The sequence below is a fragment of the Anser anser genome (genome assembly GCF_964211835.1).
Source record: "Anser anser genome assembly, chromosome: 12".
Taxonomy (NCBI): Eukaryota; Metazoa; Chordata; class Aves; order Anseriformes; family Anatidae; genus Anser; species Anser anser.
Window position 1 is genome coordinate 1,919,099 of NC_139733.1, and position 26,306 is coordinate 1,945,404.

General features: G+C 36.2%; 1 protein-coding gene across 31 annotated transcripts in view; it reads left to right on the forward strand.

Annotated features, from left to right (window-relative positions):
- Positions 1 to 26,306, forward strand: part of ERC2 (ELKS/RAB6-interacting/CAST family member 2) — a 525,223-nt gene that overhangs the window by 164,147 nt on the left and 334,770 nt on the right. For all 31 annotated transcript variants that reach the window (XR_014571289.1, XR_014571290.1, XR_014571291.1 and 28 more), the window contains one exon: positions 14,051 to 14,218. Coding sequence is in view for 24 of the 31 variants with exons in the window: in XM_083795056.1 (XP_083651182.1) it covers positions 14,051 to 14,218 (168 nt within the window). In the remaining 7 variants the exon portion in view is untranslated. The remainder of the gene's footprint in view (positions 1 to 14,050; positions 14,219 to 26,306) is intronic.

A 26,306-nucleotide genomic window follows, 5' to 3' on the forward strand; every position in this document is an offset into this window, starting at 1 on the left:
GTTTCCATAAATCTGAAAGCTACTCAGCCCTCACATTTTAAATCTTGCATCTTTTGTTGAGTCCAAAAATCAGAACATTATAAAAATATTTCAGATTACATTTAAATAATTTTTCTTCTGTAGGGATTTTTAGATCTGGTTTCTTTTTCTCTATGATTGTAAAGACCAGATTTTTTTTTTTTTAAGAGTTTCAGCACTTATTATATCAGACTTGAGATTTTAAGAAAAATAAGTAGTTATCACATGACTCACAGTATGATTTTAATCTTCTTTTTAAGCCACTTGCAAACTAGCCTAGTGAAGTTATTTGTCCAGGGTACTAGTAAGGGCTTCATCTGTACTAGTACAGATGAAAAGATAATACCATTTCTAGTACTCTGGAAGGTCCCATAGATTAGATAACAAGTATGATGCTGCTGCTATTAGGAGGCAATTTAACTTCCTTCTGGGTAAGGCACTGATGGGAGAGGTTGAGAGAACTGCTTGTGCCTGATCTCTTAAAAGACTAGACTGACTAACTGACAAGTTCCTCTGTCAGACATTTGTTGATAAAACCATCCAAAGTCACTGCTGACTTTGCTGTTTTTTCAAGTTGAATTTTTGCTAAAATCAAGTAATTGTCATCCACAGGTCAGCTACATATTGCTTCGAGTTCTGTTTTGGTCAGAATCCTTCATTTTGGATAATAGTTTGTTATTATAGTCATAGCGTTTTCCTCTTGTATCAGGTCATAGAAGAATGTCAGTTCTTTGGTATTCTTTATTCTCAGCATAGAGCTGTTTTCCACAAGTGAGCTATTAAGTGAGCTTCTGTTCTTCTGTCTTATCTTTAATGTAGAGTAGTTGACACAACCATTCACGTGAGAAGCAGTAACTTGTGAAGATATCACACTGAAGTGATGCTGACAAACAGTTTTTAATTAATTCTTTCAAGAGGCCTAAACAATTCACCAGTTCTAGCTAAAAATATATAATTAGCTTTTTTTCCTCTTTCACCTAGTATCAGAAATTTTTTAATTGCTGTCCTTTGAGTCTGATTTTTTTATTTTTTTGCTTTACAATCTTGGACTTAAATTTTCTTCTAAAGTTCAAGCTTTACCTACTCCCAAAAAAGAATCTCAATTTTTGCTCCTCCTTCAGTCAAAGCAGACTTTGTGAACTGAACGTATTAAGCACTTTTCCATTTCTCTCAAGTAATGTGTTAATCTTCAAGATGCTAACAGGAATCATCATCGGTAATTGAGTTTGGAATGTTTGTTTAGGTCATTTATATCACTGGAACCTTGTTATGGAAACATAGTTCTTTTGGGGTTTCATCACTTAGAATTAATCAGTGATAGTATCAGCAGCTGATGCTATTAAATTCTAGCAAAAATGGTTATTTTCATCTAGTTAGGTCAAAAATAAACCTCATTTAAAAAAAATAAAAGCTGTCATTAGAGGATCCTATTCTCCTTATAGCAGGATTAATACCAATTTTTATCTTTGATTGATTTGAGACCTGTATTTATTAAGTTGTCACTTAAATCAACCTACCACTTGCAGGAAGCATAAGAATTTGCTGTAGACAGAATGGATGTTGCCTTTGCTCAAACCAGGCTTCCCATTAAAACAAGATATTGTCTCTGAGAATGGTATGCAAACTTTGCTATTATTATGCCCTGAATAGCTTGGAATGTTCTTGCTAGGAGACCTCTGTCATTTTTTAAATCTTATTAATGTCTAGTATATTCTTTTACCAAGAATGTACCTTACTGCATGCCAAAGTAGTCTTTTTAGGCTCCGTTTAGGGAATTTTCAATCATTTTTTAATTGCTTTTGATATCACTCATTAATTATTACTTCTATCAAACATTTTTGAATATACGATTCAGCTCTGAGTAAGGAATTCAAGATTTATCCTGAGATAATCTGTATCTGCATAACTTCCAGTTTTATTTCTAGAAAGAAGTAATTTAATTATCTAGTCTCTGAATTTTCTCTCATTTTTTGTTTTAGAAGACCTGACTTCTGAATTCCAGGAAACTTGTATCCTTGGCCTAGTAGAACAAGGAATTTGTAACTTGCCTGCTAGCACATGCATCTTTTTATATTTAATATTTAGGTAAGAATTCAGCCAGCTAGGGTTTCTACTATTTTCATTCTTTTTCTTTAAACCTTGTTGTAGAAAGGTCTGAATACTACCAGCTCTAGGAGAAATCTGTAAATATCAAGAATATGCCAGATATTGGCAAATTGAGTCTTCTGTAAGGTTTTTAATTTTTTTTTTAAAACCATGAGAAGAACTTCTTTTATGGACAAGTCACAAAAATAGACAAAATGGATCTATTAATTTCTGTGACAACTTTTCTCTTCAGAACATTACTACTGGAATGCCAAATATTCCACATAATCTTTTTGTCCATCTAATGTAGTAAAACAATGTACTCTGTTCTCATGTGAAGCAATTATCTTGTATTTCTCACAACTGTTCTTCTGTTGGTGAAAACAAAACAAAAACTCTGCTCTGCTCCTCAGAAACTGAAGTTTTAAGGATAGATTTGATGCTAACGCTGATGTTCTATCATATGCTTGTGGATCAGTTATCCAGATTTAAATAATCTCAGTAGCTCAGGGGACCTTGATAATCTCTTAGCTAAATCTCACACATCCCAGTATCTAAAATTCTAAATTAATAGAAGTCTGGTATATCTCAGAGATGTATCAAATCTACTGTGTACGAACTAGACAATTGGTGTGAGCTTTGTTGTGCATCAACTTGTGTAAGATGCACTACACATGAGTTTATGCAGCAAATCCAGCATGTCATCTGGATTGCTGTGCATGCACAGATCATGTATGCAATAGATTTTTATTAGATCTTTATCAGACACTTTCTCTTGCATCTGACTTATGTTGCAAGGGCCCTAGATATGAGAGATTCACTCTTATCTCCTAGGGGGCAGTTCTCTGTGCGCTGCTGCAGATCCCCCTTGTAAGGAAAGCGTAGAACTTTCAACCGGTCTGGCAGAGTTGCAAGTGGCATGCTGCTCCCTGCTCTGTGCATCACTGGATGAGGGCAAATCTGCAGAATTACCTAGAAAGCTTAAATACAAATTAGCTGTGTAATGCTGAGATGGTGCCTCTTCATTTGAAACACCTGAGGTCACTTATTAAAAACCAACAAAATATCCTCCCCTAAATCAGAAAGTCCTAAGTGTTATTTCTCTTTGAAATAGCAGCACTCACAGACAGGGACCACCATTTCAGAGAACTCTGGAAGACTCTAGAAGCCACCGAAGAAGACTGAAATGAGCAGTAGTAGGTTTTATTTTTATTTTTATTTTTTTTGGGGGGTGGTGGTGGTGGGTTGAAGTAAGGCAGTTGTCCTGGCTTATTTGCCCTGAAAGCCAGAGCTATGGAGAAAATTTTGGGTTCTAGAAGAGCCCAGAGAACTAAAGGTTTGGGTTGAAAACAAGTGAAAGAGCTAAGCAGAACTGTAACACTTCACTTGCTGGTTCTCAAGATAAATATCAAACCAAGTGAAGTTTATTGCTGCCAAAGGAGATTGTGCAGCCTGGCTTATTGGGAGAGAAAGAACTTCTCAGGTTTTATATTTGGGAAGACTTAGAAGTGATTTTTTAATCAAAAAGGTTAAAATTGGTTAGAAACTTACTCTTGAGAGAAATGGAGCAGTTTCCAGAGAAAAGGCAATGCATTTGTCTCTGAAAGAACGTGGGCAGGAAAGATAACAATAGCTAACACAGGATACTTCTTGAAGAAAAAACTGTTAAATTTAAAGTAAACAATGTATGTTTAGCTTATTATTTTAACCTTCTTCTCTGTTCCCTGTGTTTTTATGAATAAATGAAAAATACTGCCCAATCTGTTTTATATCACTGTGTTTATGAGCTGGCTGTAGATTCTGCAAGATAAGCCTGTAGCCAAGCTGATTCCAGCTGGACCTACTGATGAAGGAGTATGTGATAGACAAGTGGGTGACATCAACAGGTGTTCCAGTCCCAGAACAGGGTGAATCTCGCCTCTCCGAGATGGGAGAGGGAGTGGGGTCAAGGGTACAGCTCATCCCTGCCAGTGTAACAGAGACTCTCTCGTTTGGTTGGAGGGGTTTACCTACAGGCTGCTCCTTTGTTTGAATGTCCTGAGCAGGTTACAAACTTAAATGTGCTTTACAAAAATCACTTCCATTGCTACGTCAACTATTTGTAATAATTGACTTCTGCTATTAAGAAAAAATTAAACTGAGAAAAACAGTTTGTATAAAAATTCTGTTTTCATTGTGTATGGAGCTAATGGCTATTTACTGATGGTTTTTATATTGTTGTGGAATTCAACACTTTTTTTTCATGAAGCAGTTAAATGCATTGGCATGACTTAAAAAAAAGTGGCCTTTTAATTCACTTTCTATTAATCTGTTAAAGTATAATAAAATTTGAATGTTATTGGGTACAGAAATTTCAAAAGTTAAAAGCTACTACGATTGATAGTTTTGTAAATTGGTTTTAAGTATTTTGAATTTATAACTATCGTTATGTTGCTAAATAACATTGACTCTGGAATGACTGACTTCCTTTTGCAGTAATTCAAAAATATTATGACAGCTATAGTTTTATAGTGAGCATAAAAATCAATGAGGTAAGGTTAGTGTTGGAAGTTTTATTAACAAAAACTTTAAGTATTAGCACATGAGTTACAATTCCCATGCGTTTTCCAAAATTTGCTGGAACTGAACTGAATATTAAATTCTGAACTTTGGACTAGCCACTTTAAACTACCTAATTTTATCGGTAGGAGTAGGCAAACATTTATTTGAATAAAACAGCTGGTAGGCAGTTGGCTGTGTTGATATCAGAAATCAGTCAGAAATCTTTGTGGCTATGATGGTTCACAAGGATGAGTTTTGAACTGCCCGTGGGAACCATTTTGTTTCTCAGCTGCAATCTGTTTCAGCTAAGATCTTTTCTAGTGTGGTTTGTTGAATCAGTAATACTGCTTTTCTCTTTTAAAAGAGTGCATAATCTGGACTTGTGGGAAAAGAAAGAATGAAAGAAAAATCAGGGTTGATTAATAGACACTGGCTGGCTAAGCCGTTAGGGAGAGAGGCTGGGATCTTTGTGGAACATATAGATGCCATCTTTTGAGGTGTAAATAGAGTAAGTGCATTGGATGCGTTGTGCCATCATGTGGTTCTCCCTTCCTTTCATGTAGAGATTGAAAGAGCTTGTGATGGTGATTCTATGGGGATAGTAGTATGAGATAGCATGAAATTGTTCTGATGTGAACAGGCATCATCTTCTTGTGTTGCTCACACCCTCTTATGTTGCTCACTCTTTATTTAGATCAGCTGGAAGGTACTCAGCTGCTTTACATCCCTGTCCTTTTGCCAGTTCTTAATGTCATGTGTAAATATGGATGAATAAGTACAGGCATGAAGATGTTTAATAGTTTGGTTCTTTGATTAACTGAAATGGTTCCAAAGGATGGAAGAAGGAAAAAAAAAAAAAAAAAAAAAGGTTGCATAATACACTAAGGTAACAAGTAGTAGTACAGGAAAGTGTCAGCAACCTTGTGGAGCCTGTAGTGGTCATCAGGAAGGGAGAGAATAATAGTACAAAAGGTCAGAAAACTGGTTCCTGGATGCAGTGGCACATACTGACTGCAGCGTGTGCTGGAACAGAAGTGGGATTAGGAGGGAGAAAGACAATGGGTGCTAGTTTGCCTTCTGTTACCCAAGGGATGGTACTACCTTATGTTTAATGCTTGACTAGTAACGTCAGAATTACTTTTAAAAAATTAAAAAAAATACTTTGCTCTAAATGTATTAATTTATGCTGGTACAGTAAATAATAATAAACAGCGAAACACAGTAGTGCTTCTTCACATTTTACTTCCACGTGGAGCTCCATAACACCAAAACCACTTTCATAAATGATATGTATACTATGGCATGTAAGTTAAACAGTTAACAGTAAGGGACTTCAAGAAATAAACGTCACTACTGGAGCTGGTCATGAGTGGCAGGTGATCACATGAAGATTTATAAAGTTTGACTTTGAATTTGGCAATTTTTGCCACTTACATGAACTTTTCTTTAGGATAGCCCAATTTCGGATTTTTGTGAAGTGTTGTATATTTCCAGAGCAAGTGACAGAGTTTATTGTATTAAATAGTTGAAATAGGTAGTTGCTGAGGAAAAACAACTTAGACAAAATTGAAAAGCAATTTACTTGGACAGAGGTCTTTGAAATGGTTTATGTGCTAGCTATCAGGTCTGGTTTGGCTTTACTTTCCTGGAAAATGATGGTATTCTTCAGATTGCCAAGTTTTACTAGTAAATGTACTGCCAGAGCTTGGGAAAAATAAGTGAAGGACTCTTAAAATTACACAGTGTTGAGTGAAAAGCCAAAGAGAGAATTTTTGTGTACCAAAAATCCTTATCCTTTCAAATATAAAATATATATATATATGATGTTGTAAAATGATCTATATTTAATTTCCTTTCAGATCGTTTAAAATGCCATAGATGTAAAAGGAGGAGTAACAAAGCAGCAGACATTTCTCATAGTATACTGGCATGCTCTATTTAGAATATTCATTGCCTCATTATCTTTTCCCTGAAAATGGTACGGTGAAATCACATCTCCCAAAAATAATTTCTGATATGGGCAAATCCATCCTGGCTGTAAACAAAGTAGTAATTTTTGCTTCTTGTCTTCCACAAGATGAGGAGAGCTGACTTAACAGCTTTTCTATTTTACACCATCTGGAGGCTTGTATTTCGCTTATGAAATGATGTCACTGCTTAGCACCAAAGAGATACTGTATAGTAAAAGGTTGCATGCAGTTCGAGCTGAGGTAGTTTTATTTCACATTATGAGAAATGTGAAAGTCTTGGTTCGTGATTACTGGAGACAGAAAGGAGAATGTAGGGAAGCAGAAAATGACTGACATAACCAATGTTCTTGTAAACCTCCACATTGCATTCCTGTGAATAGAAAATAAATCTGTACACCTAAGACCACACACAGTATGAGTTGCCTACTCACTCTCCCAAGCTGCCACTGTCTCAAACTTCTGGCCTTCTGAAAACTTGCGTAGAGCACTGATTTCAGAATGGCTCCTCACTGTGTGTGCTAGTTTGGGAGAAGTTATACCTATTCTATCAAAATACCTGGGCTTCATTGTGTAGGTGGCCTTTTTGGGTTGGTGTTCTGCTGTATCAGTTTCAAGATGTCTGACCGCTGGTTGATGGTGACTAAGAAAGTATAGTTGTACTTGGCAGATATTTTTTTTTTCTTCCCAACACTGGTGTCAGGCCACAATCTAATATTAGCTCTACAACAAGTAGCTTCTGGGAAGACAGACCGGAGATTGTGCTGTACCCTGTACTTTCAAGGAGAAAAGGATGACACAGGTAGAAAACCGTGCTGTGAGCAGAATATTCTCCTTTTCTGATGTTAGAATCATAGAATCATTTGGGTTGGAAAAGACCTCTAAGATTATGAAGTCCAGCCGTAAGAGGTTTTAATTTGAGCTCTTGTGTGGACTTGGCTTTTGGTAGTTTTTGGCTGGGAGAGAGATGAAATATTTTTCCAACTCTCAACAAAAAATATTCAACAAATATTTTTTGAAAGAGTGGAAAAGAGGGAGCATCAAATAGGATACAGTCTTAAAAACAACAGCAAAAAAGTAGGAAAATGTATGGTTTACAAAAGATGAGTCTGAATCTCTGTGATCCAGACTGAAACGTGAAATGCTGTGTCAACAACCCAGGTCAGTAGCCTCTCATCATATCTGAGAAACATTTGTTTCACCAGGTGGGAGAAATTCCTTTAGGAAGGAATTTTCTCCTAATTCTTTGGAACTCAAACTCCAGCTGGAACAGAAGATTGAGCATTTTCTGACCTGTGATTCATTTGGAAAGGGCTGGGAAATAAGACAATCTTCCAAGTATGACATTGCATTTTTCTGTGGCTTGGAGATGACATCATGGTGAACAGTGCTTCTGCAGCGGCCAGAAGCTCTCAGCTGCCAGAGATAGGAGTGGGAGCAGGAAATGCTGGGACTGAAGTGGAGGATCTTCCACCTTGGGCTGTGGTTGCTCACTCCATACTCTTTCCTTCCCAGCACTTGCACTGTTCCTGTTTGAAGGGGGGTTTCTGGGATCGAGAGTCTTTGTTTCAGCTCTTTTAGAATGTTTTCCTTGGTGCAACCAAAGGTGTGTGAATGCAGTTTTATTTGAAGCTACCAAGGCTAGGAATGAATTATTAAATGAAAACTGTCATTGCTTTATAGTAACAACAATCTCTTGTGAAAATTGGGGTTCTAGGCAGGATTTTACCTCTTACATCTGCATGTATGCAAATCTTAAGTCTGAGCAACTCCTTATGGAAGAGTTCAATTTACCTTAAAGATATGAGTATTTATTCATTTTAATTCATTCAGATTTTTTTTAAATAATGTTATTGACCTGGAAGAATTGATCAGAGGTGTAAACTACTTACATAAATGTGTGTGAAGTAATCTGTTTATGGTGTTAATGTGAAAACAGTCCATTTCTGTGTTTAGCTTTGGTCCAGACAACACTGAAGCACTAGGTGCCTGATCCTCTGTGGCACAACCCATGTGCTAACCTAAAGGTTTTTGTGTGGCTGGCCAGAAGGCTAACCAGGGAAAGAAAAGATGGAGATTGCGGAGTCCCGTATACATTTCTGTTTGCTAGTAAGGAAAACCACCAAGCACCTTCTCTCCTCCCTCAGGGTTGAATTCACTTCTGTTTAGGGAATAGAAATAACTTCAGTCATGTTACGAGCTGCCTAGTGGTGAAAGGAAATGCAGGAAGGTCCAGTCATGTGCTGTTTAATTACCAGCTGTGTAAGGCAGAATCGGGCCTGAGGAACTGGAGTGGATGGGGCTCTGCTCCCCTTTCCCATAAGCAGGTTTTCGACATGGGCTTCAGAGCCATCTGCTTTTTTATCCTCTCACCCCTCCTTGTGGGTCTCCCATCTTTTGATAGCTAAAATCCTGATTTCTGAGTTTAATTTACTGAGCAGTTGTGACAGGACGTGTTGTGAATAAATGTGTGAAGAGCAGCAAGAACTGTCTGCTGAGCCCTCAGAGTGGGGAATGGATGCACACAGAGGAAAAGGCTTTTGGCTTGGGAAGTGCCATTCAGGCATGCAGAACAGAACTATATCTTGCATGGGTGCAAGCTACTGTGTTATCCCACTCCCCAGGGAAACAGTGTCAGTGCTTTGTTTACCAGTGGTTCTAATCACCTTCAACAACCTTTAAATTAAAGTATAAAACTGATGCTTAGTGGCAGTTGGCAAATGAAACCTGCAGTGTTTCCTCCTCTTCTGGAGCTCCTGCTGCAATGCTAGGCTGAGCTTCTGAGCTGCAGCTTAAAGGTGCAAGTGAGATTTTTGTGATTTGACTTACAGGATTGCTTAAAGACATGCAGCAAATAAGTGATTAAATATTTCAAAAAAAAAAAAAGTTTCAGATGAGGTCTTTCACTGTTAGCTGCTACAACCATTTTTCATAGTCAAAGAATTATGTTTGAATCTAATACTGCACACTGCTTACTAACTGCAAGACCCTATTATAAAAATAAACTAAATCCAGTAGAGTATAAATCTTTTTTTCTTTTTTTTTTTTTTCCCAGTGTATAGAAAAGCAATGAGCCATTTTAAGAGCAGGAAGAACATGCATTTCAAGATCCAATAGATCATCTAAATTAGTCCCAAACCAAGTTTTAAAGTGGCGTTGCAAAGACTTCTGCGCAGAAGAAATTTAGCATTACAAAACTCAGAATATAAATAAAAATAAATCAGATATCTGTTGATTATTTTGTACTTAAATATATTCTGTTCATAGAATCATATAATCATTAAGGTTGGAAAAGACCTCCAAGATCATCTTGTCCAACCATCATCCTACTACCAATGTCCCCCACTAAACTATGTCCCTTAGCACCAGGTCCAAACTTTCCTTAAACACCCCCAGGGACGGTGACACCACTACCTCTGTGGGCAACCCATTCCAATGCCTGACTACTCCTTCTGAGAAGAAATTTCTCCTAATTTCCAACCTGAACCTCTCCTGGCTCCCCTGAGGCATCTTGATTAACTAGAAAAAATAGCGCTTACTGCATGTGACTTGAACGGTTCTAACTGTACAACTTAAAGATGCAAGACTAACACTTATATCCCTTTGGTTACTTCCATCTAGCTTTTTACTATGAATAAACTTTGTGAATTTTTAGGTAATGTAAATTTTAAACCCTAATTCTTTATTTTTTGACATCTGTATGTTTGAAATTTGGATTAGTGAATCTAAAATTTCGCACTTGCCTTACTTCCTGCAGCTCTGGCTAGATGGTGAATTATTTTAGACTGCCACATCATATATTTTCAGTCCAAACTTCTCAATGGTGTACCTGGCAGCCAAAACAAGCCTGTATGGATCTACTTAATGTGAACACCTCCTGGTTTCAGTGCTGTAGATGAAAACAGTATCAGACAAATGGCCTCTGTTCAAGGAGATCTGTCTTTGTAATGACAAATGATTGCACTGTTTTTATCTTAGTTTTTATAGAGTTTTATCTCTACTTTTCATAAAATGATGGTGCTGTGCTAAAGGCTTGTAAACCTTGCTAATGTTCTCCATTCCCATGCTGCCCCTCTGTGCTTTCTGTGCTGCATTGTGGCTTTCTCGCTCCGGGTGGAGCCAAAGTGCAAATAGGGAAGTAGGTCTATAACAGTATTTTTAGTATCTCCTCTCCTGGACTGGAAGTTTCAATGTGTTAACCAGCCTTCTGGAAAACTGAAATACTTCACTAAGAATAAAGTCTCTGTAACCTAGGCTTGAATTTGGGAGTTAGAGGCTGCACAAGGAATGCAAAATGGAATCCAGAGTGCTTAATGCTAGGAATGGATTGGTTTTGTTGTTCTGTTTAAAGATAACAGATTGCATGTGCAATTATTTGCTAAATTATCCTAACTTTCTTGGGTATACCGTATTTTCTTGTATTAATTATTTTATTTACAAAACAGTTTTCAGTAATGAGGATCACATAAAACAACAGCAACAACAAAAAACTCTTGGTCTTTAAAAACTTCTTACATAATGATTTTTTTTTTTCCTCCAAAGTTTCCCCACCCAGTGTTCTATGGTGTGTTGTTTGAACCAGTATGTGCAAGCAGGTATGATCTAGCTGAAGTGCTCATTGAAGGGACCAATGCATGTAAGGTGCAACTCTTACAGTACCAATAGTTAAACCTAAACATACTGTTTAGGTGTAATGAATTGAGATGTCTACTTTTTCATTACAAAAATGCCTTTTATATCAAAAGTATTAATAGTAGAATTTAGGTGGTAGGTAATTCTTTGGCATTAGTGAGTTTAGCTTAAAATATGCTTCAGTATCTTTGTTTAGCCTAAAATATGCTAGTGGCAGGGGAGGGGGAACACGATAACTTGGAGATATTCCAGTTCAGTTTAATTTCGGTTCTCTTTTGTTTACAATTCTGTATTATTTGTCAGTGTAATTTAGCTTGCCTTTGCACATACTTTCTAAAGAATTCTTTGAGTAATAATATTAGGTGGTCTCTCCATTTCAGTGAAATGTAGAACTTCCCATTTTACTAATTATCAAGGTCAGCATAGATTACATGCATCATATTTTGGATCCCCTATATTCTACTGTCAGCTCAAGTCTGGATCTTTAGATTCTTGAATTAAGACAGGATTCATTCATTTTATTCTATTCATTTTATTCTTCTATTCATTTTATTCTTCTCTACTATATAAAAAGCTGCACCATTTAAACTTACAAAATTTCATTTTCTAGCTCTGCTTTTCTGCTGCAGTTTCACCTTGTGGTTTCGCTTTCACTGCACCATAGCATCTTTGTAAGCATTCAAGTATGTGCTTTACAGGCATGGAATTCCATTATGATATTTTAACTTAAGGAAACTGTGACAAAATCTCTGACTTTGAAACTTTCTTGAAACTTGAGAGCTAATATTTGGACTAATGTGTTAGATGTTCTCAAAGATTGTACCAGTGAGCACCTTGACAGTGACCACTTCCTCTACTCTTCACAGTGTGCAAAATAACACATTTTTCCATTTGGGATTATAATGTACTCTATGATAACTACTCTAGGCATTGGTTATGTAGAAAGGCATTACTAAAAAGGCACAAGGGATTTGCATCTGTGAAGTAGGATTGTTAAATTTACTTGAGGAAAATTAAACTTTCCTGTCTTCGTTTTGGCCCCTATTTGTCATTTCCATTCTTGTGCTCCTGGATCCTTATCCCTACTGCTTTGGCCCTGTCCTTTTCCAGTTCCTTGAGCAGGTGTCCTGTTGATTTTCCTCCATTCCTTGCTTTTTTTCTTTGATAATTATGCTACTGTCCCTGAACGTGGCTGCTGCTTCCCCCCCCCCCCTTGTTTGTTGTGGAGGAGAGTCAACTATTTTTATTCCTAATTTCTAAATGCTTTTATGAGTTATCAAGGCTTTTTAATTGCTGTTAGCAGTAGAGCTGCTTATAGAAACAACTATATACAAATAGTAGTCAGCATCAAGTGATCTATGGATTTTTTCCAGACACCAGCAACTATTTGCCTGACCTCAATTTGAGAACTGTTGGAATTGCATTAAGAGAATTATAAAGTTGCGTCCTTGAGCATTTATACAGCAGGAAATGAGAAAACAAAGGATATTACATGTACTTTCTGGGCCATTAAAATGCTTGTTCAACTTGCGAGTTTTCTTTTTCTTTTGGAACTTTGTAGAGTTTCTAAAGGCAGATAAAAAGCAGTCATGTAATGCAGAACAGTTAGGTGAGGTTCTCTATTAAGACACTTCTGTGTATGAAAATCTTTGAAATATTCATTGTTTTATGTAATAGAAAATTGTGCTTACTATAGAAAAGTACAATAAGACCCATTTATTAAGAGACTTATGAGAGATACACTGGAGAAAAGTGAAAAGCCTTATCATTTACCCATTTGCTGTCTCTTTGTTAAATAGTTCTGTTTCTGATATATGTCCAAATCTGTGTACTGACTGTAGTATTGAGCCACCTCATGGCTTTAACAGTTAAATTGAAAAGAAGATGCAGAGCGCTATTTTCAATGAATTATATATTTAATAGGTCAAGATTTTTTTTTTTTGTGTGTCATATATGCATATGTCAAGACTGGACTCTCTTAGTGTCATGTTTAAAGCTTTGACTCTTCTACTTTATTCTGTTTATGCTTTGGTGCTAAAGCTGCCTTATTTTTTTGTCCTGGTTCCAGTTAGGACAGAGTTAATTCTCCTCATAGTAGCTGGTAGGGTGCTATGTTTTGGATTAGGATGAGAAGAGCGCTGATAACATGCTGATGTTTTAATTGTTGCAGAGCAGTGTTTACACCAGGCCAAGGACTTTTCAGCTTCTCGCTCTGTCCTGCCAGCGAGCAGGCTGGGGGTGCAGCAGGAGCTGGGAGGGGACAGACCCAGGACAGCTGACCCAAACTGGCCAAAGGGGTATTCCATACCATCTGGCGTCATGCTAAACAATATATAGGGGTGGCTGGCCGGGGTGGGGCGCCGGCTGCTCGGGGATAGGCTGGGCATCGGTCAGCAGGTGGTGAGCAATTGCATTGTGCATCACTTGTTTCTTACACATTATTATTATTAATACTATTATCATTATCACTATTATTATTATTATTGTTATTATTATATTCCTGTCTTAATAAACTGTCTTTATCTCAACTCACCGGCTTCACTTTCCCGTTTCTCTCCCCCATCCCAGAGAGGGAGGGGGGAGGGTGAGCGAACGGCTGTGTGGTGTTTAGCTGCCAGCCGGGTTAAACCACAACATTTTTAATTTCATTTTAACAACTAAAAGTATCCCTTTGGTCTGAGATACAGGTGGAAAATCTACATTTAAAAAAAAAAAGTTTCCTAGGTGACACAAAAAGTAAGTAAAATAAATAAAATATGTTGTTCATCCTTACTAACACCTAAATGCGTTTCATTTACTTACTGTAGGTTGATGCCTTGCGGTTACGATTGGAAGAAAAAGAAACGTTTCTCAATAAGAAAACAAAACAACTTCAAGACCTCACAGAAGAGAAAGGAACCCTAGCTGGGGAGATTCGAGATATGAAAGACATGTTGGAAGTAAAAGAAAGGAAAATTAATGTCCTTCAAAAAAAGGTAAGATCATTGATGAAAGGATATGTTGTAAAATTTCTGAGACACATATAAAGGAAATGCACTTCTTAGAGCATATTACCTTTAAAATATTAAAAAAGCGTGGAGTATGTCTATAATAGTTCTATGATATAGATGTGTTATCTTCCATGGGATTGTTTCTACAGTGTTATATTTTAATTGTATTACAAAAATATTATGTTCCGCAGTTTGCACAGAATTCTTGGAGTTAAATGAAAGTCCTAACAATTCTGACAAAACCTACTCCTCACTGTGAGGGATTCTGTTATCCTTACTAACATTGAATACTACTCTTTCCAGATAATTCAAGTAAAATGTGTGGGACTACTAAAAGATTAGTATACTGCATTTTTCTTTAAAGACATTTTGGTGGAGAGGGAGGGAAGGAAGTGGAAAAGGAAACTGAAATTAAGTAAATTTTCTGCTTTTCCTATGCCCGATAAGCTATAGACATTAAGAATGGAGGCTCTCTCCAGACAACCTTATTAGTCTTATTTCTAGTTTTCCACAGACTGAGCTAATTGCATTTACTCTATTTGGGATGTTGGATTTAATCATTACAGTTTCTACTTGGTGGTGGAGTTGTGGGGGCTGAACTTTCCTGTGAACGTAGGTCTGCATGGGTTCTGCATACAGTCATAGAGTACTTACCATATTCTTTTTCTTAGGCTCACAAAAACGTGTATGCTAGAAAGTAGGTACTGAGTGTATTGTGTGCATCACGTTATTATGTACAGATGCACTTGAGAGCATGAATGGAGAAATAGTTCCTGGGATCAAATGTATTTTACTACTACTTCCTCCTGCCATTTTCAGTCAATTAAACAATGCCTACTCCGTATTGTCTATTACTATGTAGGTAGTTCATGCCTGAGAGTAACCCAAACTTTTCTTTATTAGCAATGATGATGATAGATACATGTATTATTCTACAATGTTATGGTGGTTTTCCTCCATGACTCACCTAGGGTTCACATTCTTTATCTGTACTTCTGTCTGCGTTTGGCTAAATACATGAGTTTAATAAAGCCAAGTCCTTATTTTTCAGAAACAGAGAAGGCCTTAGGTACCCATCCAATTTAATCTTGTTCCGGAATCTCCCTCTGAATATTTGCATTTTTAGCAATGCTGATGATAATGAAAAATAGCAAATATTAAGCCTTTTTTTTGTTGTCCTGAATGCTGTTTAATTTTGGACATCACTTCAGAATTTTGCAGAAAATAATGCATCTTTTCTTATGGTTTGTGTTTTTTAATCAAACCAAGAATTTACAATTGGTCTTGTATTTAGATCAGGAGGAGGGATTTGGATTCAGTGATCAAAATTGTGTGATGAATAATGATCTATCACAGAGCTGTAGTCATTGTCTGTCTTGGCTATGGACTCAGTAATATGCAACAGGGTGCTTTTTTCTGTTTTTAACACACCATGGCTATTTTATTAGGGCTTACAGATGGTCTTGCTGCTTTTGCATCTGACTTCTTATTGAAAATAATCACACTCAAGTTATGCTATCTCTGCTCACTAAACCCTGGATTAAACACATTATAGCCTAATGAGCTCTGGTCTACCATGTGATAAATCCTGCTAATAACTAAGTGCAAAATGAGAGCACTAAATTATTCTTTAAGATTAGGATTGGCATCTGAATATTTCGGAGGTTTTTATCCTGGTAAATATGCTTCATCAGGGAGCTGTGGAAGTTCAATTTTATTTTATTTGCTATTGGCTAAATAGTGCATTTGCTTATAGAAGAATGAATCATTGATTACAAAAAAAAAATTAATTTGCATACTTTGACATTATTCATCATGTTGTACTTACGTGTAAATTTCTCTGAAATATTTTTAATAACATTATGACAACATATAGGTGTTAGCATACCCCAAAATAATATTATCAGGTCATCATTACACCATTTTATTTAAATATGAAAATGATACCATATTGGAAAAAATATTTTTAAATGACCTTTAGGTCACATTTTCAGCTTTGGGCCATTGTTTTTTTTTGTGCGTTATTTCCAATATGTTAGGGGATAAATTCACTTGCAAGTGATTTAAGTAGAGGAAAAAATTGATCTAAGCATTGCCTTGCTCTAGTCACTCTTGTTTAAATAAAAAATGTAGAGTAAGGAACTGTAAAGCATGTTTTCACTGTTTATTTTTCATGTGTCTAGTGTACAAACACAAAATAGTAAATTCTGCATGTCACGAGTGCAAATCAGGCTTTGAAATAAAGCTGAAAAAAGTAAAAATCTATTCGCTTAGGTATTCAATCCCATTTTGGCAGTGCTTATTAAGATCATGATTTCTCGTGGTTATCCTTCTTGAGCGTCCCACCATTCTTGGCAGTAGGTACAAGTTCATCCCAGGACCATAATGCTTGCATATAGAAGGGAAGATGTTCTATGAGTCTCTCTCTGCTGTTTTCAAGCTTTCCTAGATATGTCAAGGCATTAGTGCCTTGATATTAAAGAATGCTAGATGTGTTCACCCTCACTATGTGAACTAATGCAACCCAGGGCATTCATATCTCATAGAGTCTTTATGTTCTATCAAAGGCTAAAGGAGCATAGCTCCTTTTTGACCATGGACAGGTTGTTCATTCAGTCATGTTATTTCAAAAATATGTTGGAGTGTGTATAGTATTAAGTCCCAGTGCTATAGTATTCTTTTGTAATATTTTTGTGGTCATTTTGCACAGATATTCAAATAGTCTAGTAGTGGATGCTGCGTTTTAAGAATAAGGTTCTCTGATGTACCTCTTTTCTTCCCAGTCTTGACAGGTTACCTTTCCAATAACAACCATATATGAGAGTATATTTTGTTGGAAAAATATATACTATATATTGATTGCAGTCACTTTATCCTTTACATGAATCTCATTCAGAATCCTTTACGTCTTTCTGGATTACACGTGACTCTTCTATTTCTCCAATTTTTGCTTGTCTTCTGACCTTTTAGCCACGTCTTCCATTACTGTTTTCACTTGAAATGATGGCAGCCAGACATTTGTGTGTGGAACATTTAGAAATTAATCTGTCCTCATAAAGCACATATATATGCAGATTGCAGTGGGTGGAAAGCAATGTGGACCATCCTAGACTTTACGCTAGACTATAGGAGCTGAAACAGTTGGGCCCTCTAGTGGATTGTAACTTCTTTACATACCTTCCAATAGGTCATTGTAACAGTTGATACATTACTCTCATGAAAGCCCTTTTGAAAGTGAAAAGAATTGCTTCTAGTTTTTAGGTTCCTCCTGGGCATTAGGTTCTTCAGTTTGTAATATTATAATATGTCTCCATTTGTTTTTTTCTATGCAGGGCCAAATTTTACCTGTGTATTTTTACTTTTGATTTAAGAACATGTGAATAACCAGTTGTTTTGCTGCCTTCATTTGTTGATGCGGGATAGATGGCTACATCTCTCTTCACTCAGCCTGAAGTGTTTCACTCAGCCTAAAATAATATTTATTTTAATGGTTGTATTCAAGTCATTGAGGAAGGAATAATTTGTATATAGTGCTTAACATTATTTCTGTTAGTAATAACCTGAAACTGAGTAGGAAGAAATATGTAACTTAAAAAGATACATTGTTTAATTCTATATTTTTTCTCTTGTATACATTACTGTTATCTGCCATGGTGAAAAATACAAAGGAGACCAAACCCAAGCTAGGAAAGCTTTCCTCAAAGATGGTATTGTTTCTTCTTCTTTTTGGATAGCTGTTTTACTTACAGGATAGGATGCCTTCTGAGGAAGGCTCCCTAACTAAGATGTGAAGGAAACAAAAACATTGGCAAGAAACCAGCCCTTGTGAGTCCTACAGGATGGCATGGGAACATACATAAGGCAACTTGTTGCAGGAAAAAGTAATGGGTGAGCTAATGATGCGTTGTCCTTCCATGCAGGGATTTTGGTGTAATTTGTAACCAAATTAAAAAAAACACCGCTCTATTTAGTATAATTTGTAGGCTTAAAGGAAGCCCAACCCTGGAACAGCAAGCATTTAGAGGATTTGGATCAAGGTAGATTGGCATAGAGTAATAATAAACTTATGTCAATGTCAGAGGTGCAATACTACTTAATATTTCTTTCTTTTAGAATCTTTGGCACCACTGTTTCGTTTTAGTGCCAGTAAAGTTGGGTATGCTGTTTTAATAGCCTTGTTTAACCTGGCAAAGCTAGTCTTACACCTCATATCTGTCAGTTTAGCGTGCAAAGGGGCAGACCTCAGAATTCTTTATGTATTTCTTACCAGAAAGTACAAGTTCTATGAATATGGCTGAGGTGTAGATTGAGGGGCAAAAGTGCTGAATTGGATGCTGATTCTTTCATAACCATTTTTGCTCCCACATTTTCTCTTTCATGCAGTGGCTATAACTGGTGTGTTTTGTCCTCTAGGAATTTGGAGATATTTAAATACGTGTGCACACATTTATTTGTGTTGAAAACAGTAGCTGTTGAGACAAGAACAGAATGGAGGATGTAGAGCTGGATCATATTAGGACAACAACTTGTGGAAATTCTTTTGTGGGGGTTATTATAAAAGAATAACATGTAAAGGGGTCCAATATAATATTCTAATTTGAATTGCAACACAACTTTTGGTGTAGAGTGTTATAGTTTCCATCTTAATAGTTTAAGCTTTGTGATTGATGAAGTGCTACATGACTGAGGGCCCTAACCTACCAGCTAATTAGCATTTGTAGGAAATGTCATAAAGTCTTAGCTCTAATGTAATAATTGGAATTTGTACTTGGAATGGCTGGACTGCGCACACTGTGATGTTGTCCAGTTTTCGTTACAATAAATTGTACAACACAATTTATGCCTTACTGTTAACTTTCTTCCAAAAATAGTGAATTTACATATTGTCAGTTTGGGAGTGTACTAATATAAACAAATTATTTTTAATCTTGTATTTAGAAATTTGCATCAGTATTATCACTTGACACAGGAATTCTGGCTGAGAACACCACTGAAATTGAAACTTCTAAAATCAGAATGGTCCGGGAGAGAGAGCAATTTCCTTCATTTGCTCTTAGCATGTAGAAAGTACCTTGCTGACAGAAACAGTGTTTGACTTTTTCGTAGTTTAATCAGTTCATGTTCATCCAGGGTGTTGTTATTGATCCCAATGCATTCTAATAAAAATGGATACCCAGTGATTCTGTAACAGAGTGCAGCTTTGATCCCCTAAAACTTTGGAGGTGGTATACACTGAAGCTGGGTGAATAAATACAAAAAAAACCCACTCAGATCAAACAAGTGCATCTCTTTGGATGCTCGTGGCCTTTATACTGAGTAACTGAGAACATCGTTAAGATCAGAGACAGTGATCATTTTCACTTTCCTTAAACTTTCATTTCTTTTTAACACATTACACTTCTAAGGTCACTGCAAAAATGACCTAATGTAAGTTTGCTTAGTGAAGCTGAACCTGAATGTTCATCCAGCCTAAAACCATGACTAAAATGAGTTTAGATAAGTTCTTAGACCTTGAAATCCATGATCATAAGGTTTTCCAGTCTGTGGTTGAATCTAGTGCCTTTTGAAATGAATTTACTATTCACTAGTAAAGCTAGAAGCCTGGCATTTTTAATTTTCCCCTGATGACCTGCTTTTCTTCAAATCTTCAAAAGGAGAATAACTGGATTGTACCCCTCTGACTACTGAGCTCTTTGAAACTAATCATATTTGTATGGGAAAATCATTGATTTCCTCAAATGAAGTTTCACGAGATTATGAAATCTACAAGCTGTTTTATCTAATGCCAGTTCTGTAAATGTGGTAAATTTTGAATATCAGAATCATTGTATGTATTGTAAATCACGGACCCTGAATTAAGTGAAGAAATACTGACTGAATCTCCTCATAGAGATGTGCTCATACTAACCATGTCTAAGCATATCTCCTCTTTATTAATGACAGCTGTAAAATTTATGAAATGGCTGAAAATATTTGGTACCAGATGTCTGGAAGAATTCAGAAGAGTCACTAGATTTCAATAGCGGTAGCAGAAACTACAAAAATGTTTTACAGTTTACAGAAATTATCCCCAATATGAGGGGGAAGCATCTATTCTTCGGGATGGCCTCCATTTATTTGTCAGAAAATATTAGAAGAAGCAAGGTGTATGCAGTTTTCCAATAAGCAGAGCCAAACTGCAGTTGGTCAAACTAATACAACTCATGTAACAATAATATAAATCTCTTAAGAGGTAACAAAGGAGCTGGTTTGTTTGCATGTTTGAAAATCCCAACTGTATTTTAAAAACCCCAAAGTTAAACATAATAGTTTGGCTACCTTTGTAAGCTATCTGTGGAAACCTGAACTTTTTTTTGTTTTGTTTTGTTTCACTTCCACTAAAAAAGTACTAATTATTAGCTGAAAAAAATAAGTCACAAAGAGAGAAAATCCTTTTCTCTACAAAAGCAAAACTGCAAGAATTTTCCTGGATGAGCAAAACTCATGCTGTTTCTGAATGTGCCACTGACAAAGTGACTTTTCTTAAAACAATTTTAACATGAGTTCTCAGGTTGAAGGATTGGGATTGAGTGTTAAGATATTTATGTTTGCCAGAATCTGGCTTGTGGGATTCACAGAAATAATGTTAGAAGTGATATTAAGTTTAATGTTCTACTCCTTCATCCAATGGGATCCAGTATACCAATGTAATTCCTGTTAGATGCATATTACGTATTTTACAGAGTTTCTTAGCTTTCTAATCTGCATATTTAATAAACACTGTTTCATCATCCACCCTTCTAATGAAATGAATACTAAATCAGTAACGGATTCCTGAAGAACTGGGCTCAATGCACTTTTCATTTACTCAAGGAAGACAGGGTCTCACTCAAAGCTTCTCTCTGACAATAGTTTTCATTAGGTTTTCCACTCATTAATTAGTTTTATTTTACAATTGTTTCATCTGGACTACATTTTCTGAGTTGACTTACGAGAATATCATATGAAAGCCTATCAAAGGTCCCATAAGATCAAGGCATCACATACACATCATCTTGTATGTCTGCAAGGCCTGATACTATGTTAGTGACAGAAATTAGATTAATTTGGCATCATCTTGATAAATGTGCGCACAGCAATGTTCATCCTTCTAGTGTTTGTTTTTTCCTGTGGTGCTGTATCTTTTCCTTCATAAAAGTAATTTTATGTTATTTCTAGTATTTTTCTAAAAAGTGAAATTAGGCTAGTTAGTCTGTATTTCTCAGAAGGTTCCTGAGAAATTTGGAATGTTTGAATTCTGAGTTAAATGTATCACTTTTAGAAAAATAAAATAAATTCCTCCTCCTTTTCTTAACAATCTTTAATTCACAGAATGTTCTTGCACATTTACATCTTCAAATATCAACCATCTTTTTCAATGAATGAACATTAAAATTCCCTTTCATTTTTTTTTTCTGTGTTTTGTATTCAACAAAATGTCACCAAAAGATTACAGAATACTTGCTGCAGTATTTATATCCTGCCACATTCCTTTCAATGATAGATGTCTGATTGGATGAAATTTTCTTATAGTTGTCTGGTTATTATCAAGCGGGGAGAAGGAATCTTATTCAAGTCCAGTATATAAAACAATCTCAGCTCTAAATTAACGTAGAACCACTCTTGTTATGAAAACAACATAGCTATCTCACAGGAGTTCAGCAGCATCCCAGCTCACTCGAACGATTTTATTCTTACCAAGGTGAATGATTCTTTTAGGCAAATCAAGAATCCATAAAAGTCTTAAGTGCTTTGAAGTGATGCTTTCTTGTATACTTACATTGTGCAATTTTTAGCACAGTGGCATAATACCATAGCTACATACATTGCTAATTAATGCATTGGATTTCTAAGCGTAGTTATATAAACAAAAAGGCATCTTGTGTAAGAGATCTAAAATACGATGAAATACAGTATGTAAATGAAAGATCAAGAAATCACGTTTTGGCAAGAAGTAAATGTTCATGTGAAGATCACATGCATTTAGAATTTTGAAGATGAATCCTTAATAAATAACAGAAGGTATTCCTTCTGATCAAGCTATGCTGTCTGATTTTGAGAGGGTTCTTCACACGTTCGTATGAATGGCATTGAATGGTTCAAGACTTGGATTATATGTAACATACGGAAATGCTCTCAAAAGCAGTATGGCATTTGCAAAGTAGAACTGAGATTAATGAGATACTGACATAACGGTTTCATACAGCTAGTGTGACACCAGTGCTATTAGTGAGGAAGGAAGCTGCCATTGGGCTCTGAAATGTCAATACTAATTAACAAAGTTATCTTTAAATAAGATTGTAAGTTTGTTCATGGTGAGAAAGCAGCCGGCTCGCATGCTGGGAATTTTAAACTGAGTGAAGAGTAATATTTGCTTTTCAGTTGAGTTGTAGGAAATTTCTTTTGAAGTGTGAAAGAGCTAATTTCCATCTAGTGTGACTGGGCAAGAAGAAAGCAGAGGTTGTCATATTTGGAAGTTGCAGAAGAACTCAAACGAATTATTTAGGAAAAGGTTGCCAATTTATATATGTTAAAATGAATAAGAAAGAATCAGAGTTGCTTAAGAGAAGAAATATTTTTGTCTGTGAAATAGCTTGCCAAGAAATATAATAGAAGTCTACAGATTGGAATTAAAAATGACGAGAGGGTAAATATATATATATTTAAACCTGAGAAAAATTTACAGTAGACAGAGATCCCACTGTTTTCTAACATGTTTGGGTGCTATGCTGTCTGCTGAGGGTGAATCCTACTTCCAGTGAAGTCAGGGTTTTGTTGTTGGCCTCAGGTTTTTAATCTATGCCTCTCCAAAAGGCCACCAGTTCCCAGCTTCCCCTTCAAACCATGAAATAACCAGTTTTCACAACTATCTGTTAGATTAAATTTACAACAGAAAAGGCAAAGATCCTTAAAGCTAATAAGGTCACTATTAAGACTGAGATGAATTAGCTACTTAAATACTATTGACTTTTTTCTTAGAACAGTGACAGGACAATTATATTCAGAGAGAAAAGGATGTATTTAACAGTCATTTGTAGACTAAGTTTTTTTTTCCCTAACAATTTTCTGATAATTTCTTAAAATGAGCTAGTATTTTTTTTTTTTTTTTCTGGAGAAACTTTATCTTGCAATTTTCACCTAAAATATCTTTAGGCATTTATTGGATGACTGTTTTAACAAAATGGAAATTGAAAAATCAGCAGTAAATATTACATCTTTAAGAAAAAAATAAATGAGGCATTTTAAATGCTGGTTTATTTTATTTTTTTTGGGGTGCAAATTGGTATGGGACAAATCCTGTGGTGAATTTAATATGGTAAGGACCTGTGTCTAATTAATAAGAAAATATTTAAGACTTCACCTGATTGTCCTGATCCTGAGCAGTTATTGCATCTAATACTCTATGGTGATTTAAAATGAATGTTATATGAAACACTAAAAATAATTCCAGTTCCTGTGTGTGTCTCGAGTGTGTCTCGATTTCTAAAAGTAGTATGTTCTGTAGGGGCCTGGAAAAAAAAAACACAACAAAAAACAAACCTTCTTAAGTACGTTCTCCTCTTCCTTTTTAAAAACCCTTGTTTTTTTGAACATGCATAGATAGATGTACCAACAACCACACTCTCTCTTCTCTTGTGTGGTGTATTCCCAGTGCAGTCAGGACTTTTTCTGGATTCTCAGCAGCTGACTGAGGAGTGCTAACCCCTAGGAAGCACGCTCCTCTCTGGGCCCCCTGGTCTGCAGCACTCTATTCAGTGCTTTAGAAAGAAAACAAAGTAGTTTCAGTGCCTAGAAAATTTGGGTCAGTTCCTTCCTTTCCTTGTAACCTGGTTCCCTTGCTATTCTGTTGTGGTAAGGGAGTGAACTGTGCAATAAGCCACCAAACACCCTTGGGATAATGTAGACCAGTTGTCTTTCCACCCTGAGTGTGTATTCACATGATTCACGGCTTTTGGAGCTGCATCGTTGAGTGTCGGCCTGTTTTCTAGCTATCTTGATGTGATAGATTCAGCTGGGTTTTATACCTCCAAGCTGTTTACCTTGAGAATCTTTGACAATTTTCATAGAATCATAGAATGGCTTGGGTTGGAGGGGACCTTAAAGATCATCTAGTTCCATCCCCCTGCCATAGGCAGGGACATCACCCACTAGATCAGGTTGCCCAGGGCCTCATACAACCTGGCCTTGAACACCTCCAGGGATGGGGCATTCACAACCTCTCTGGGCAACCTGTTCCAGTGCCTCACACCCCTGAGTGAAGAATTTCCTCCTAATCTCTAATCTAAATCTATCCTCTTTTAGTTTAAGACCATTCCCCCTTGTTCTGTCATCTGGTTGAGCAAAGAGTCGCTCTCTATCTTTTGTATAAGTCTCCTTTAAGTGACATAAAATGAGTTGCTTCAAAAAGTAGCCCCATGGAACAAAGTTTTGCACAAACCCCGAAGGCTTGGATGCCGTATTTGCATGCTCTTTCAAACTCCAAGCTGCAGGTGAGTGATTTGTAGTAGGGAGGAAGGAGATTGGATGGCTTCTCACCTTCTCTGACACAGAAGACGCTGTAGGAACAGGCTGCAGCTGCCATTTCTCTGTGTGTGTTGTAACTGGATATAGGAACTACTACCACAGTCCAAATTTTAGACCTGCTGGACTAGATTACCATTTTAGACCTATTCTGTGGTAGAATAAATACATGCATGTTAAATCCATAGCTCTAGCTTCAGAATATATAAGGTGACAAGCTGGGAATATGTTGCCAAGTAATACTTGAAAGCAACTGTTTTTTTACTCCATACATCACAGTTTGTTACACAGCATAACTTGATTATAGCAATATTGGTAGAGATGTTTAACTCTTATTTTCTTTTGGGATGCATAAACTTTCACCTTCAACATAATCATTTGTGAAGCTGGGAACTGCATCCGATCAGGCTGTTATATTTGGAAATGTTGTACGTAACTTCTTGCTGCTACATCCATAGAGGGAGCAACTGGTGAAACTACTAGTTTGGGCAGATTTTTTGTTATTGTTAGAATTATTTCAAAGCTGCGATTTCTTACTTCTCGGGTAAGAGGATGATGTTTACAAAACTGAGAAAAAAAAATATTACATTAGTATTTACATTAGTACCAATATGCCATTGATACTGGGATTTGTCATATAAAAACGAAATACTGGACAGTTCAACTTTTACTAGTATTGTCTATGTGCAACATACAAGTTTTGAATCTAAATAAATGGTCAGTACAACCCTGTATCATGGTTATAGTACACTGTTGCAAGCATGTTGTGACCACATTTTTAATAGTGTTACTTATTCATCTTTAGCATATTTTAAGCTAACAATTTCTAGAAAATTACAAGTCAGTTATTTATATGCAATACTTCCTAGGAAAATAAATTCATCAGCTTGTTAATTATTTACACTAAAAGCTACAAGAACAGAGTTTTAAATCTTGAGTGATTTGAAAGTGATGCATTTTATGTATGATTTAGAGCCTTGGATGGAGATTGTTTTTGTCAGTATGCATGAAATATTCTTAATGGTATCCTTGTTTAATAACTTATTAATGCGATAAACCATCCTGACCATTTGAAAAAAAGAAAGTAAATTCTGCTGCTCTTGCTTACCTCCTCACAATTATAGTTGATCTGCAGCTTAACCTTATATACATATATATATCTTATTACCTTATATATATATATATATCTACATTTGTTATATCTGGAAATAAAGAGAGTCATTTCCTAATATAAAAAAAGTGGTTGGTTTTTCCAATTTTGTAGTATATAAAATTTCTATTCTTTTGTTGGAATACAACCAAACACCTTAATTTCTGCATTGTTAGAGCTCCTTGATGTCGGCAGTCATGCTTTCCTGGTGGTATCCTGTTGCTGTCCTTCTGGCTGAGCAATCTGTGACTAGAGACTCTAATACCTTACTAAATTGGATACTTTATCACTTTTGGAAAAGCATCACCCCTCACCTTTGAGTGGAGCTCTTATTGGCATTATGAAAGCATGAAGTTCAAAGACTTAAGAGTACACATGCAGATA